This window comes from Arvicanthis niloticus, chromosome 21 (genome assembly GCF_011762505.2).
Source record: "Arvicanthis niloticus isolate mArvNil1 chromosome 21, mArvNil1.pat.X, whole genome shotgun sequence".
Taxonomy (NCBI): Eukaryota; Metazoa; Chordata; class Mammalia; order Rodentia; family Muridae; genus Arvicanthis; species Arvicanthis niloticus.
In genome coordinates this window covers 39,827,693-39,841,643 of record NC_047678.1, presented here as the reverse complement: position 1 = coordinate 39,841,643, position 13,951 = coordinate 39,827,693, and the positions used below count along the sequence as shown (strand labels likewise).

Here is a 13,951-nt window from a genome sequence, read left to right as displayed (position 1 = left end):
TTTTTAAGATATATTATGTGATTTTTATGTGCATGAAGAGTGTGGGGGTCAGACGGCAAGCTGCAGGACTCAGTGGTCTCCTTTTGCCATGTGGGCTCCAGGGTGGTCAGGCTTGACAGCAAATGCCTGTACCACTGAGCCAACTCACTGGCCCAGTCACCTCTGGATTTCAGAGAAGGGCCCAGAAGATGGAGTCACAGAGAGGGGCGGCGCAGTCCAAGGTGGAGGCATACACATCTTACTGTGAGGACCTGGAGAGTCCTTTCCATGGCCACTGGTAACCTAGATGAGGGCATGCTTGTAGGAAGTTCCCGTTGTCCTTTGGTTAGTTGATTTGGGCTTTCTGTTGTTTTTAATTTCATATTATTTTATGTATTTATTTGTGAATTTATTGATTTATTTACTTGTGTTGTCGGGGGAAGCATGTACAGATCATGGTGTATATGTAGAGGTCAGGAGGCAGAAGTCAGCCTTCTTTCCTTCATGTAGATTGGGGGATCGAACTCAGGTCGTCAGACTTGGCAGCAAGCACCCTAACAAACTGATGCTTGGTTACTAATTGTGGCTATAGTAGACGGGCTGGACAGAATTCCGGAAGCCCTTCCCAACCACCTCCACCCTAACTCTGAGCGGGCATTTCCCCTGCAGAGAGCCCCCCAAGTGTGATAAGTCAACTACTAAATTGTCATTATTCCCTCCAGAGTGTGGTCACAGATTTAAAGAAAGAACAGAGCAGAGGCAGAAGGGAAACGGTTTCCTTAGTGCTCTGAGCTGGTCTCCAGCCTGCCACAGGGGTGTGGCCACCCTGAAAGCATCCTCCACCCTCATTCAGGTAGGGCTGCTTCTCCAGGTATCTAACCAACCCAATGCTGTTTGGCAGCCACAGAAACCTCCAGAGATGCAGCCCAGGTCCCTTGACTCTCTCCAGGCACTGGCTGTGACTTGCTAGGCTGGAAAGGCTGGGAAGCATGTGGATGAGGAAGACAGTGGGACATTGGAGGTCCTCAGCTCAGCCTGAGGTGCACTGAGGGGTAGCACTGAGGCTGTGAGTTTCTGGCCCTCTTTGGTAAGACCAGCCTTGAGGGCTCTAAGCTGCCTGCCTGCCTCCCCCAGGGCAGCCACCCCAGGGAAGTGATCAGGTCTGTGAGGCACTACCCTAGGCTCCATAGCTGCCACGGCACTCCTTTACCTGGGGATGGGCTGATAGCCCTGACAGCGCCACCTAGTGAAAGAAGGGACTGAGATCTGTGGCCTTTGGAAGCCCAGCTCCCGGTACCCTCAGCCCCCTCAGTGTGATGGAGCGCCCACCAGACCTCCAGCCTCACTAGGATTTTGTAGAAACTGAAGAACCCTAGACCCTACCTAGGAACCTGCATTTACTTGTTCCATCTGTCAGGATGTAAGGGTCACCTCTGTGCCACCCAGGAAGTTTATTGCTTAGAGCTTTCTAGAGCAGCGTCACCAGCTGAGGACCCAGGGATTTGCAAGCCCTCCGCTGACTCCTGGAAGCCTGATATCTGCTTCACATGCCATAAGACATTTGTTTTTGTTATTTTAAAAAATTCTCTCTGTTTCTGTCTCTATCTCTCAGTTCCTCCGTCTCTATTATGTAAGTGTGTTTAAGTGTGTGTATGCTGTATGTGTGTGAGAGTGTGTGTGTGTGATTGTAAGTGTGAGTGTGTGTATGTGTTGGGAATATGTGTGTGAGAAAGAGCGTGTGTTTGTGTGTGTATGTTGTATGTGTGTGAGAGAGTACGAGTCTGTTAGTATGTATGTGTGAGCATGTGTAAATGGATGTGTGTGAGTGTGTATGAGTGTATATATATGTGTGAGAGTGCATATGTGTGTGTGTGTATGTTGTGAATATGTGTGTGAGAGTGTGATTGTATGAGTGTGTATGTATGTGAATATATGTGTGTGTTTGAGTGTATGAGTGTGTATATGTGAATGTGTGTGTGTGTATGTGTGAGAGTGTATATGTGTGTGAGTGTGGTGTGAATATGTGTGTGAGAGAGTGTGTGATTGTGTGTATAAGTGTATGAGTATGTATGTGTGTGAATATGTGAGTATGTGATTATGTATGTGTGCATGTTTGTGTGTGTGTATATAGGTGAATGTGTGTGTGTGAGTGTGTGTGTGTGTGTGAGAGTGTGTATGTGTGTATATGAGTGTGTTGTGAGTATGCGTGTGTGAGAGTGTGTGTGTCTGCTGTATGGGGTAAGTGCTTGTGGATGTCAGATCCTCGTAGAGCTGCAGTTACTGATAGTTGCATGCTCCCCAATGTGCTCACTGTAAAGTGAACACAGGTTTTTTGCAAAGACACTATTCATTCTTAATTGCGGAGCCATCTCTCCAGCCCATAAAGCTTATTTTAAAGTATGTGATTCAGTGATTTTTTAAAGTGTATTTCTAAGTCTGCACAATCATTACTGCTACCTATTTCTAGAAGATTCCATCAGCCCCCCAAATTGGGCTGAGCCTGTGCCCATTAGCAACCACAGTAGAGTTCTTTTTGAAACAGGGACTCATTAGGTGGACGGGGCTGGCCTTAGATTCATAGACATCCACCTGCCTTCCAGTTGCTGGGATTAAAGGTATGAGGGCCACTCCCTGCAGCACAGAGCGGCTCTGCTGTCTTTCACTTTTTTGCTGAGGGTTTTACTCTCTGTCCCAGGTTGACCCAGAACTCAGAGCATCCTCCAGCCTCTACATCTGGAGTACCAGGAGGTCGTGGGTCAATGTGCCTGGCTCAGTGTGAAGTCTGGACTCATGTTTTCAATGGTAAAATCTCACTGTGTAGCCGGGCAGTGGTGGCGCACGCCTTTAATTCCAGCACTTGGGAGGCAGAGGCAGGCGGATTTCTGAGTTCGAGGCCAGCCTGGTCTACAGAGTGAGTTCCAGGACAGCCAGGACTAAACAGAGAAACCCTGTCTCAAAAAAACAAAAACAAAAAAACAAAAAAACAAAAAAAAAAAGAAAGAAAGAAAAGAAAATCTCACTGTGTTTAAATTTCCACATCCATTTAAATACCTACTAATTCTCTACATGTACAGGGTTGTGTGTGATAGTCTTTGGGGGCTGAGCAAAGAAACTTAACGAGGGGCAAGAACACATCCTGGTCTCCTGTGACAATTTAGGCTCCCGGTGCAAGTGCCACCGTTGTTTGGCTCTGGTCTTTGTCCTGAGCTTGTGGTGTGTCCCTGGGAAATGGCTGAAAAAGCAAATACGGGAATGTAGAATTGATTTGTTCCTATGTATTTTTGTCATAATTCTGCAGAATGTGTTCCTGTCATGATTAAATAAAAGAAACTAACGGAACTCCGAATTCCCGTGCAGTCACATTCAGAGACCTAGTGTTCATGCCAAGAATCAGTTTGTCTTCTTTGGTGCCCAGGAGCTGCTCACAAAACCCTCCCACGTTTCTCTACCAGATTCAAATGGGCAATCAAATTAAGTGTGTGTGTGTGTGTGTGTGTGTGTGTGTGTGTGTGTGTGTGTGTGTGTGTACATGTTCACTGAATGACAGAAACCCTGACAGTACCCACCTGTGGTTAATTCCCTTCCCTTCTCTTTGGGAGATTTAGTAGCCCAAGTGTCAGGCAGTCTCCATGGTTGCACAGACAGTCTCCATGGTTGCACACACAGTCTCCACAGTTGCACACACAATCTCTGTAGTTGCACAGGTAGTCTCCGCAGTTGTACACACAGTCTCTGTTGTTGCACAGGCAGTCTCTGTGGTTGCACAGGCAGTCTTCGTGGTTGCACACACAGTCTCCGTGGTTGCATAGGCAGTTTCCGTGGTTGCACACACAGTCTCCGAGGTTACACAGGTAGTCTCCGTGGTTGCACACACAGTCTCTGTGGTTGCACAGGCAGTTTCCATGGTTGCACAGGCAGTCTCTGGTGGCATTTTAATTGTGAGGCTGGGAGTGGGTGTTTGGGACAATGACATGAAGATGTTCTGAAGGTTGAAGATGTTCTGCTGTGCACAGGGATATAGAGCTGGTCTTAGCCTCTGCCCACACAAAGGACCATTTTGATGTTGGTCTGAAACTAGCAAGCAGCACAAACAGATGTGTCCTGGCTGGGAGTTGAGGTGATCCCTAAGTCTGGTCTTGGCCCATGCTGAGCTCCTTGGGGTCTTGTAGTATTTAGGGAGGGGGTCTGAAGACCAAGGACTTGACTGGGTGGGGAGAGATGTCTCTCGTCATACACAAAGACTAGTGTCGGAGCAATCCCTAAAGCCAAGGAAGCCAGCTGGAGCTTCTGAGGTGCCAGACAGAAGAAGGACATGAGCCTGGTTCACCCCCGCTCATCTCTAACCCTGGGAAACCTAGACAGTGCCCCCAAACTCCCTCATCCTAATGTTCAGGCTTGTGCTCATCTGTCTAGTTACATCCTTGCGGTCATCCACATCAGCCTGTCCAAATAGCTACTCTCTGGAGAGAAGTCGTTTTCCTACTCTGAGTTGTCCGTGGTCCACCCAGAGTAGAAAAAGCCTGGCTTTAACATAGACGTGTGTGTCACCAAGACTGTCTGGGCTGGCTGATTGCTGGAACAGCCTTATACATACGTGCCTCCTCCAAGTTGCCCTCCTGCTCAGCCCCACTAGAGGCATAATGTCCCATTTTGTTGTGTGTCAAGGACAGGGCTTTGTTGTCATGCATCCATGGCCTAGTGACATTCGCTCTTTAAAAGACACATAGTCTGCAGAGGCGGCTCAGTCAGTAAAGTACTTGCCTTGCAAGCATGGAGACCAGAGATTATCACCAGAATCTATGTAAATAGCCCAGGCATGGCGGCAGCACACAATTGCAGTCTCAGGACTAGGGAGGCAGAGACAGGCGGATCCCTGGAGCTCTCTGGTCAGCCAGCCTAATCCACCTGGCAAGCTCCAGGCCAGTGAGGTCCTTTCTCCAAAAGAAAAGGTGGAAGTTCCTGAGGAATGATGCCCAAGACTGTCCCCTGGTCCACATGCATCATGCATACATGTACATGCACACCTTCACACATGTATGCATACACAGGTTGACACCATTCCCTTGCCCTTCCTGCGTGGAACTCTCCTGGAACTTAACAGGCCCTCCAGGTCTGATTTTCATCCAGTACCCTGGGTGGTAAGGAACAACATGCTTGTTGTCAAGGGAGGGTCAAGGTGCTGTAACTAGCTTGAAGTCCTCCATCCCAGAGGCAGGAGAGTGGACCAGAGGGCAGCTGAGTTCCTCCTGCCGAGAGACTACCACAGAGGGGCTCCTGAACATGGGAGGGGTACACATGGCATCCAGGCCAGCTCTCTCCTCCATCAGTGTCCCTTGGGTAACTCGTGATGCCACTGAGATCCAGCCAAGGCATGCTAGCTTCCCAGAGTGCACAGCTATCATTTTACAGCTTGGGAGGCCCCTGCTGGGCAGAAATCAAGGTATCTGCAGGGCTTCAACTCCTTTCCGGAGGCTCTAGGGATGAGACGTGTTTCTAGGTTTTTCCTCTTTCTGCAGGACTGTCTCACACTCCTGAGCTCATGCGCTGTCTGTAAGTGGAGCAGTGACCGGTCAGGAGCCTCAACCCCACCTCCCCCACATTTGTTGTAAAGACCCTGTGATGACTGCACCTGGATAATACAGGGAAACCTGTGCTTACCACCTCCAGTATTTAAGCTGGTCACATCTGCAATGCTATATCCCATTTGCCATTCAAATGCACAGTGCTGGCTAACACGGGTTCAGCAGTCAGCATCTTTGGAGCAGTATCCTGCCTGCTGCAGTGACCTTCAAGTTGACTGACTTGTGCATCAGTTTTCTTATCTCTTAAATGGACGCAGATCTCTCACCTCTCAGTGTTGGTAAGAGAGTCGGGCTGGTTCACGCACAGAGCCTGGCTCCTAGGAGGGGCAATGGGTCTCTGCTGTGGGCACGTCCCATGCACACTTCAAAAATGTTCTGAGATCTTCTACAGTTCGGCAGTGAATCCAAGCAAGTGGAGGAAGCCGGCTGAGAGACTGGTAACTGGTTCGCCCAGTGAGAGAAGTTTCATCCCAGAGCCTGGCTATGGAGAGGCATCGGGGATGGGATCCTTCCATGGGCGTCTGAGCCCTGGAAGACAGACAGGGTGGTAGGCCTGTCATGGTGGCTGTCCTAGTTTGATTTCTGTTGCTGTGATAAAACACTGACCAAACACAGCATAGGGGAGGAAAGGGTTTATTTCAGCTTATGTATTACGGTCCATCACTGAGGAAAGTCAGGGCAGGAACTTAAAGGCCTGGAGGATGCCGCTTGCTGGTTTGCACACAGGTTCTTGCTTAGCTAGCTTTCTTGTATAACCTGGGACCAGCATCTGCCCCTGGGATGTTTCCACCCACAGTGGGCTGCATCCTTCTACATCACTGATCCATCAAGACAGTCCTCCAAAGGCATCCCCATAGGTCAGTCTGGTCTTGGTAGCCCCTCAATTGAAGCTTTCCTTTCATGGCTTGGCTGTGTTAAGTTGGCAGTTAAAGCTAACCAGGACCCTGCTGCATAGCACACTAAAGTATGGACCCCAGGGCCTGGAGCTGTGCCCTCTCTGGCTAGGCCAGCCCTGAGTTGATGAAACAGCCTGATCACCTCTCTCTCTCTCTCTCTCTCTCTCTCTCTCTCTCTCTCTCTCTCTTATGAGAAACTAGGAAATTAATTATAAATGGGGCTGCTTTTCTAATTAACTGGGTTATCTAGGAGCCTGGAGGTAGGATAAATACTCACCTGGCTAGACTCTGCTCATACACATCCCAGAGCAGGCACCAGTAAGTGCAGCCTGGGGTCAGGAGAATGGAACTGTATCCAGATGAAATAGGAGGCCCTGAGAGCTGGGGTTGCCCTTGGGAGTCACCTATGGCAGCCAAGTACTCCGGGCTGAGGCTGGGTTGTGGTGTCCCTCAGCCTGGAGGCAGCCACAGGGAGTGGTCAGTACAGCCTCTCTCTGGGGTAGGGAGAAGGATCTGTGAATGCCGCCAGGTCCCTGGGGCACCCCCCCCCAGGGCCTCTAGGATGCCCAGGGTCTGCTCCCTCCTCCTCCTTCATCTTACAGAAGCAAAGGAGAGTGAGGGAAGTCAGCCAGAGCTTTTTCCAGCCTGAAGCAACAGCTAAGATGCAGCCAGAGTCCGGGATGGTGATTTAGCTGATACCTGAGATCCCACAAAAATACCCAGGACACAATGGTAGTGTTTGCAGAGTCCCCTTTCTGGCAAGCAGACAGATGGGTTGACATTCAGTGAGGAGCCACAGGCTAAAGGGGGGATGGCTGACCCCTGGAGGTGTGGTGCTACAACAGCCAGTGAGCTGAGGTGGTCTTCCAGGGCTGGGAGCTTCCTGATGAAGGGTTATGAGGAGCCAGGAGTGCATGGCACAGGACTAGTGGGAGAGGTAGGTGCTGTGGCCAGAGGCACACCGGAAATGACCCCTCCAACCTGGCCGCTCACCTCCAGGTGTGCTTTGAAGCTAAAGCCTGGGGAGAGGGAACTTGGGACCCTGATTATCTTCCTGGCCGGCTCCAAACTGCCCCATTTTGGAGAGCTTGACTCCCTCCCATGTGACGGGGTGTCTCTTCACTCCACACTGGGTCCCCCGAGGAGCCCTGCGGAAGATGTGGTCTCCAGTTTGTCTGGTGCCTGCTAAGCTATGGAACAGGCTGGGCTCTGAGAGCAAGTGTCTGGAGGGCACGGAGAGCAGACCTCTCGGTAGGGAGGCCTTGGCGCTAGGGTCTCGCAGCACCAGGGGTGTCTTCTCTGATCTGGCAACATCTGCCTGGCAGTGACAGCAGGCCCAGCCCCTCGGCACCTACGGTGGCTTAACTGACCCCCTCCCGTGGACTTGTGCGACCCCTTCTGCAGCTTTCTTTGGCATCTCTGTGGATTTGTGGATGGGACCTCTAGGGCTTTCCGTAGCCCCTTCCGTAGCTTTCTGACGGGGGTCCTTCAGTGGCTTTATGGGTAGAGTTCTCTCACGGTTTCTTGTGGCTCCTCCCATAGCTTTCTTCGGGATTTGTGGGTAAGCCCCTCCCACGGCTTCCTCTGTGGATCCTTAAGTGGGTTTGTCGTCAGCCCCTCCCACGGCTTCCTTAACTACAGTCACGCTCTTCAGCATGCTCATCATGTGCACCATCCTGACCAACTGTGTGTTCATGGCCCAACACGACCCTCCGCCTTGGACCAAATACGTTGAGTGAGTATCTCTGGGGGCCTCTCCTCCTGCCCTATCCCTCCCTTTCTGTCCCGTGCCACAGGCCCTGGAGTTGCCTGAAACGGACACTCTGCCCACGCCTGGAGTCCCGCCCAGGAGGGTGGCCTTTGCTTAGCCTCTGCCTGCCGACCTTTGCCATGCCATATGCTTGTTCTAAGTGTATGGCCTTTGAGGTGGAAGCTCTGCAAACTGGCAATGAGGGGAATCTTGCCAGCCCCTAAAGAGGGGCATGCCAGCCACTGTCACAAGATCAGTAAGCATTCTCTCTGTTAACCCCCTGTCAATGGGGCCAGCGGGGCCAGCGGGGCCAGCGGGGCCAGCGGGGCCAGCGGGGCCAGCGGGGCCAGCGGGGCAGCACAGTCCTGTCCCAGATGGGAAAACAGAATTGGAGCCCAACTGACCTAACACGCAGCTGGGGAACACAGCAACAGGAAGGCAAGGGTGGCCATCTCCTTGCTCTGGTACTACACTGTTGCTGTGGACCCACCCGAGTCCTGCCTCCTACAACTCTTTGTGGCTTTAGAACCCTGCCTCTGAGTCTTCCCTTCCTGAGGAAATGTCTAATTCCTCCAGGGTCTAAGCAGACGTGGGGGGCCCTTACCACACTCAATTCCCAGTTTATGGACACCTCTGGAAGGTACAGCTGCCTCTCTTATAAGAGTGGTTTGCAGAGAGGGCCAGGGATGGTGTTGCCAGGCCTGTGCCTGGCTGCTCTGAAGCCTAGGTTACAGCCCTTCCTGTGGGCCAGCCTCGGGAGCAGAGGAATTTTGGATTCCTCAGGCTGCTGTAGGCAGAAAGAACCTACCAGCCTTCCATACTAGAAGATCTGCCTTCCCTCTAGCCCACGGTAGGCAGAGTACTTCCCTCTGGCCCTAGGTACTTTAGGGTGTCCCTGGTCCCCATTGTTAGTGGCTGAGAGCCCACAAACATGACTAATGGTCAGCGAGTCACCCTATCCACAGTGTCCCACTGTGTAGACTTGTAGTCACCATAGATGTGTGGACACGCCCCCCAAGGCTGGAGTGAGGAGTACATAGGTCTCTTCCAGCAAGGGTGAAAGTGTAGAGTTCCCCAGACACATGCTAGTCTCTCTGTAAAGCAAAGGGGCAGGTGGAGCGGGTGTTTGGCACAGGCCGTTGTGTTGGCTCTGGTGTGAGGAGCTGCCCTAGGCTCACACCAGGTGGGAAAGCTTACGAGCTGAGCCCAGTCTGTAGGCTCCAGTCCCCCTGACAGCCCCTGATGGCCTCTCTTCCTCAGGTACACCTTCACTGCCATCTACACCTTTGAGTCTCTGGTCAAGATTCTAGCTCGAGGCTTCTGCCTGCATGCGTTCACCTTCCTTCGGGACCCGTGGAACTGGCTAGACTTCAGCGTGATCGTCATGGCGTAAGTACATAGCTCCTCTCACCAGGACACATCACACTAGCTATGCAGGGTTGGGGCAGGGTTTTTGTGCCCCATGTCTCAGCTTCTCCGGGTTTCCCTGCTGTGGTTCACATAAGCCAGAGCATGCCACAGAGGAGTACCTGCCTTGCTCTGTGTACTGCAAGGTGAGGAAAGATAGGCTTATAGCAGGTACCTGTCTTTGTTGAGACAGATAACTAGGGCAGGGATGTTGTATTGAAGTCCTGGTCAAGACCTAACTTAACATCATACCCTTTCTTTGAGTGAGGACCCAGTGTGTGTTGGACTGAGTTCTGCACCTCAGCAAAGAGCATTCTGGGAATTATACTCCATGTCCATGAAAGTCCTGGCCTCCCCAGGTACAGAAGAGCCTGGTGGGATAAAGGCTATCCCATAGAAGGAGTTCAGTTCCTACTTTCTTTGGATTCTTGGATGCACCTGAGCTATGCTGTAGAGGAGGGGGGGACTGAGAGAGGAGCTGGGTTCTCAGGATGCTCTTGGGACACCTTCCAGCTTAGAGGGAGAGAATGATGGATGGACAGTTTATCCAAAGCTGTTTCTGGGTATTTGCAAACTGACTCCAGGCCTCCCGTTTTCCAGATGGAGAAACAGGCTCAGAGACAATACACCACCTACCTGGAGTGCAGACACAAGCCTGGGTAGAACTGAATGAGCAAAGGAGATAATGATAGGGCATGAAGTTGAAGAGCGATAGCTTGGGGTAGACCATACTGTCTGTCCACAAAAGTCATGTCAGAGCCAGGCAGGATGAGAACCAGTAGGGAAGGGGAGTTGGCCTAGCTGTGAGATGGTTGAGCCACTGTGTGGACCACGGACGGGAGATAAGATGCATAGAGACAAACAGGAGCTAGTGGTCTACTTTCACAAACAGGAGAGAGAGAGAGAGAGAGAGAGAGAGAGAGAGAGAGAGAGAGAGAGAGACAGAGAGACAGAGAGAGACAGAGACAGACAGACAGACAGACAGACAGATAGATATGCAGTGTCTGAGCAGAGCTTAGGAGCCCTTTTCAGTGCTGGGTGTTTTGAAGGTGACTGCTGGGTTTTGCTTGTAATAGATGGGTGGATGTGGAGAGGGGGGCTCAGAGGAGGAAGGGAGTCAGAAGTACAGCTGAGGATATCCTAAGTGTGGAGATACAGCAGGATCTTCCAGTCTGGAGTGTGGGCAAGTGACCCAAGGTGGAGGCACCAAAGTGAAGACATTGAAAGCCAGATAAGAAGAGCCAGGAGTGAGCATGGCTGAACACATCTGTGGAACACATCAACATCCCGAGGTCAAGAAACAGGGGATGGGAGTGCTCGGTTGTTAAGAGCACTTTCTGCTCTTCAAAGGGATGACCGGGATTCAATTCCCAGCACCCGTTTTGAGTGGCTCACAACCACCTGCAGCTCTCATTCCAGGGCACCTGATGCCCTCTCTTGGTGTCCACAGGCACTGCACACACATGGCGCACACTCACACACCCAGGCGCACACATATACAGGAAGTAAATACATTCTCTTTGAAGGTGCAGAGGATCAGTGCGGTGGCTTAGTGGTTAAGAGCACTGGCTGTTCTGCCAGAAGACCTGGGTTCAGTTACCAATACTCAGATAGTGGCTCTCAACTGTCTATAACTCCAGTTCCAGGGAGTCTGACATCTTCTGGCCTTTGTGGGCACCAGGCACACAAGTGGTGCACTGACACACTTACAAGCAAAATACTCATATACATAAAATAAGAAAGGAGGGGACTGGCACACAAAGACCAGAGGGAACTTAGCAGCAAACGGGGAAGACACAGAGGAGAGTGGTACCCAGAAGCCAGCAAGAAAGACTGCTCAATGTAGAACATGCCAGGAGGAAGTGGGCAAGAGCGATGACAGCTGATGGCCCGTTAGATTTTGGGTGGTCACTGGTGATCCTGCCAAGGGATCACAATAGAGTGGGAGGCTCTACATCTGGGTAGAGATGGTCTGGGTTGGGGAAGAGTTGTGAAATACGGGTATCTAGTTCTTAGAGTTCCTGTGAAATGAGACAGAAAATGGCAAGGTGGCCGGAGGGAAATGAGGGTCAAGGAAGGCCTTTCAAAGAAGAGAGACTAATGGAAATGATCCTGAAGAGAGGGAACCTCTGATGAAGGCAGGAGGCGGGCTGAGGAATTGCAGGAACAAAGCCCTTGAACATCCTGACTGAGTGGGGCTCTGTGCACTGAGGTGAGGAACTGACCTTCAGCTCAGGGAAGGCAGAGTTCTGGCTGGAGGTGGAGGTAGGCTGACAGAGCTGATGAAGAGTGAAGGGGGAATTTCTCTTCTGATTGCCTCTATTTTCTCCGTGAAATAAGAAGCGGGATCATCAGGGAGAATGGGGTGGGGAGGCGAGCCTGGGCCTTGAGAGGGAGAACTTGTCAGAGACTGGAGGCTGCACTGGCTGGGCGTTTGAGCATGGTGGCAGGCCAGGCTCTGGCTCTGGGGTCTCTGTAGGCTGCAGGGGTAAGCAGTGATCTCTACCGACCATGAAGAGCTTCAGGCAAGAGAGTGGCCAACATGTGTCTGGGCCTCACCTGACTTCTGCATCCTGGACCTACAGAAAGTTGCCATGGAGATGCTCCTGTTCTCAGGAGAAAGCCATCACCAGGACCAGCTCAGCCCTGGTGCATAGAGAAAGCACCCTCTGTGGCCTCAAGGCCCCAGAAAGTCCTACAGGGTCCTGTCCCCTTCCTCCAGGGGATTCCATGGCAAACTATTCCTACTCTGAACCACAAAGAAAATGTGATGTGACTCTCCCTAATGAGCCCGGCCACACCTGTGCCAAGAACAGGCATGATAGAGGAGCCAGACTTCATTCTTAAATAGTCACTGCATTTCTGAGCATCTAGAGAAATGGCCTGTCCATTTCTGCCAGGACAGAATGGACAGTTGGGATGCCAGCTTTGCCAGCTTTCTGCCGCTAGTCAGACCTGCCCCCACAGCATTGATTGATGTCCACTCTACCTGGTGAAAAACAGTTAGCTCCCACTTCTAAAAAATAGTCTGTTCTAGTGAAATGGGTCCCCAGGATGATCCAGGGAGTCTTGGACGGAGCAAAGTCGAATGAAGTGAAACTCACCATCCAACTTTCCCTTTTTACCTTTGGGGAAACTGAGGTTCAGAGAAAACCGACCTGTTCATGATGATAGACAGTAGCTGTGCTGGGACCAAAAGCCAGTGTCCTGGCTCCTCCCCAGGTGCACTTCTGGACAGATTTCCCTCTCACACCCCACTCAGTTTAGAAGCTGGTGTAAGGGGTGCTGGGAACCTTGCCAGGCTCAGATCACAGCCCAACATCGAGAGATTTCACACACACCCCCAAACTGGGTATTACCTGCCAGTTAACACAGCCTCCCACCTTCTAGGGTTGTTATGGAAACCAAACCTGGAGGGAAAAGAGGGAGGGCACAGAGGAGGGGGACCAGTCGCCACAGGAGCTAACAGCATGGGTTCCACTGTCTCGGGATAAGGGTGGGACAGGGAGAAGGCCAGCAGGTGCCATTCCTTGGAGTTTCTGCAGCTGCCAGAAAGCAGCATGCGTGCTGGAGCTGCTGACAGTGTAGGCTTCTCACCCACTACCCTCTGCTCTTTTCACGGCAGGCCCATGATCTTACCCAGCTGCTTACCACCAGCCAGCCACTTGGCCATGTGAGAGGCTGATTGGCTTGTGGGAGAGTTTGCCCACCCCTTACCCTGTCTATCCATGTCACCTCTGAAGACAGCTCTTTGCCGTGAAAGGGTCTTCTTTGTTCTGCCACATTCGCTCCTCCCACCTCCACCCCCAAGAGAGGCCTTAGTGGAAGCCTCGTGTTCCCTGGTAGGAGGTAGCCAAGTTCTATCTAGGTAGCCATCTTGTCTTCTCTCACCATGGTCCCAGACTGCTTGTCACTCAGCTCTGGCTCCTCCTTCCAGACTTCCTCCAACCCCCTGCTGTATGTCCAGCCAAATCTCACCAGCACCTAAATTTCATTTACAGCCACATGGTGGTGGCAAGCCTACCAGTGGTGTAGCTGTGTGTCCCCTATGCTGTCACCAGCCTGTCCTTATCTCCTGGGGTCCTGGCTCCTTTGCACTCAGCCCTCACTGCTGAAGAGGCAGCACCATCTCTGGGATCCTTGGAAGCAGGGTAGGAAGGTCAGGCAGGTCTTCCCTGAGACACCAGCAGACAAACCAGGCTTTCAGGGGTAGGAGGGGAAAGCAAAGTGGTCAGTTCCCTCTCTTTTCTGTGTCTTGTGCCGCTGGAGCCGTAGCCTTGAGAGCACTGAGGGGCAGGGAGAGGAGCAGGCATCACAGGCCACACCAGGAGACCAGC

The 13,951-nt window shown here is 51.8% G+C and overlaps 1 protein-coding gene across 8 annotated transcripts in view; it reads left to right on the top strand.

Moving 5' to 3' along the window:
* Scn5a (sodium voltage-gated channel alpha subunit 5) overlaps positions 1 to 13,951 on the top strand; it is a 97,925-nt gene that overhangs the window by 21,628 nt on the left and 62,346 nt on the right. For all 8 annotated transcript variants that reach the window (XM_034524981.2, XM_076917901.1, XM_076917897.1 and 5 more), the window contains exons 4-5: positions 8,103 to 8,192; positions 9,468 to 9,596. In XM_034524981.2, coding sequence (XP_034380872.1) covers positions 8,103 to 8,192; positions 9,468 to 9,596 — 219 coding nt within the window. The remainder of the gene's footprint in view (positions 1 to 8,102; positions 8,193 to 9,467; positions 9,597 to 13,951) is intronic.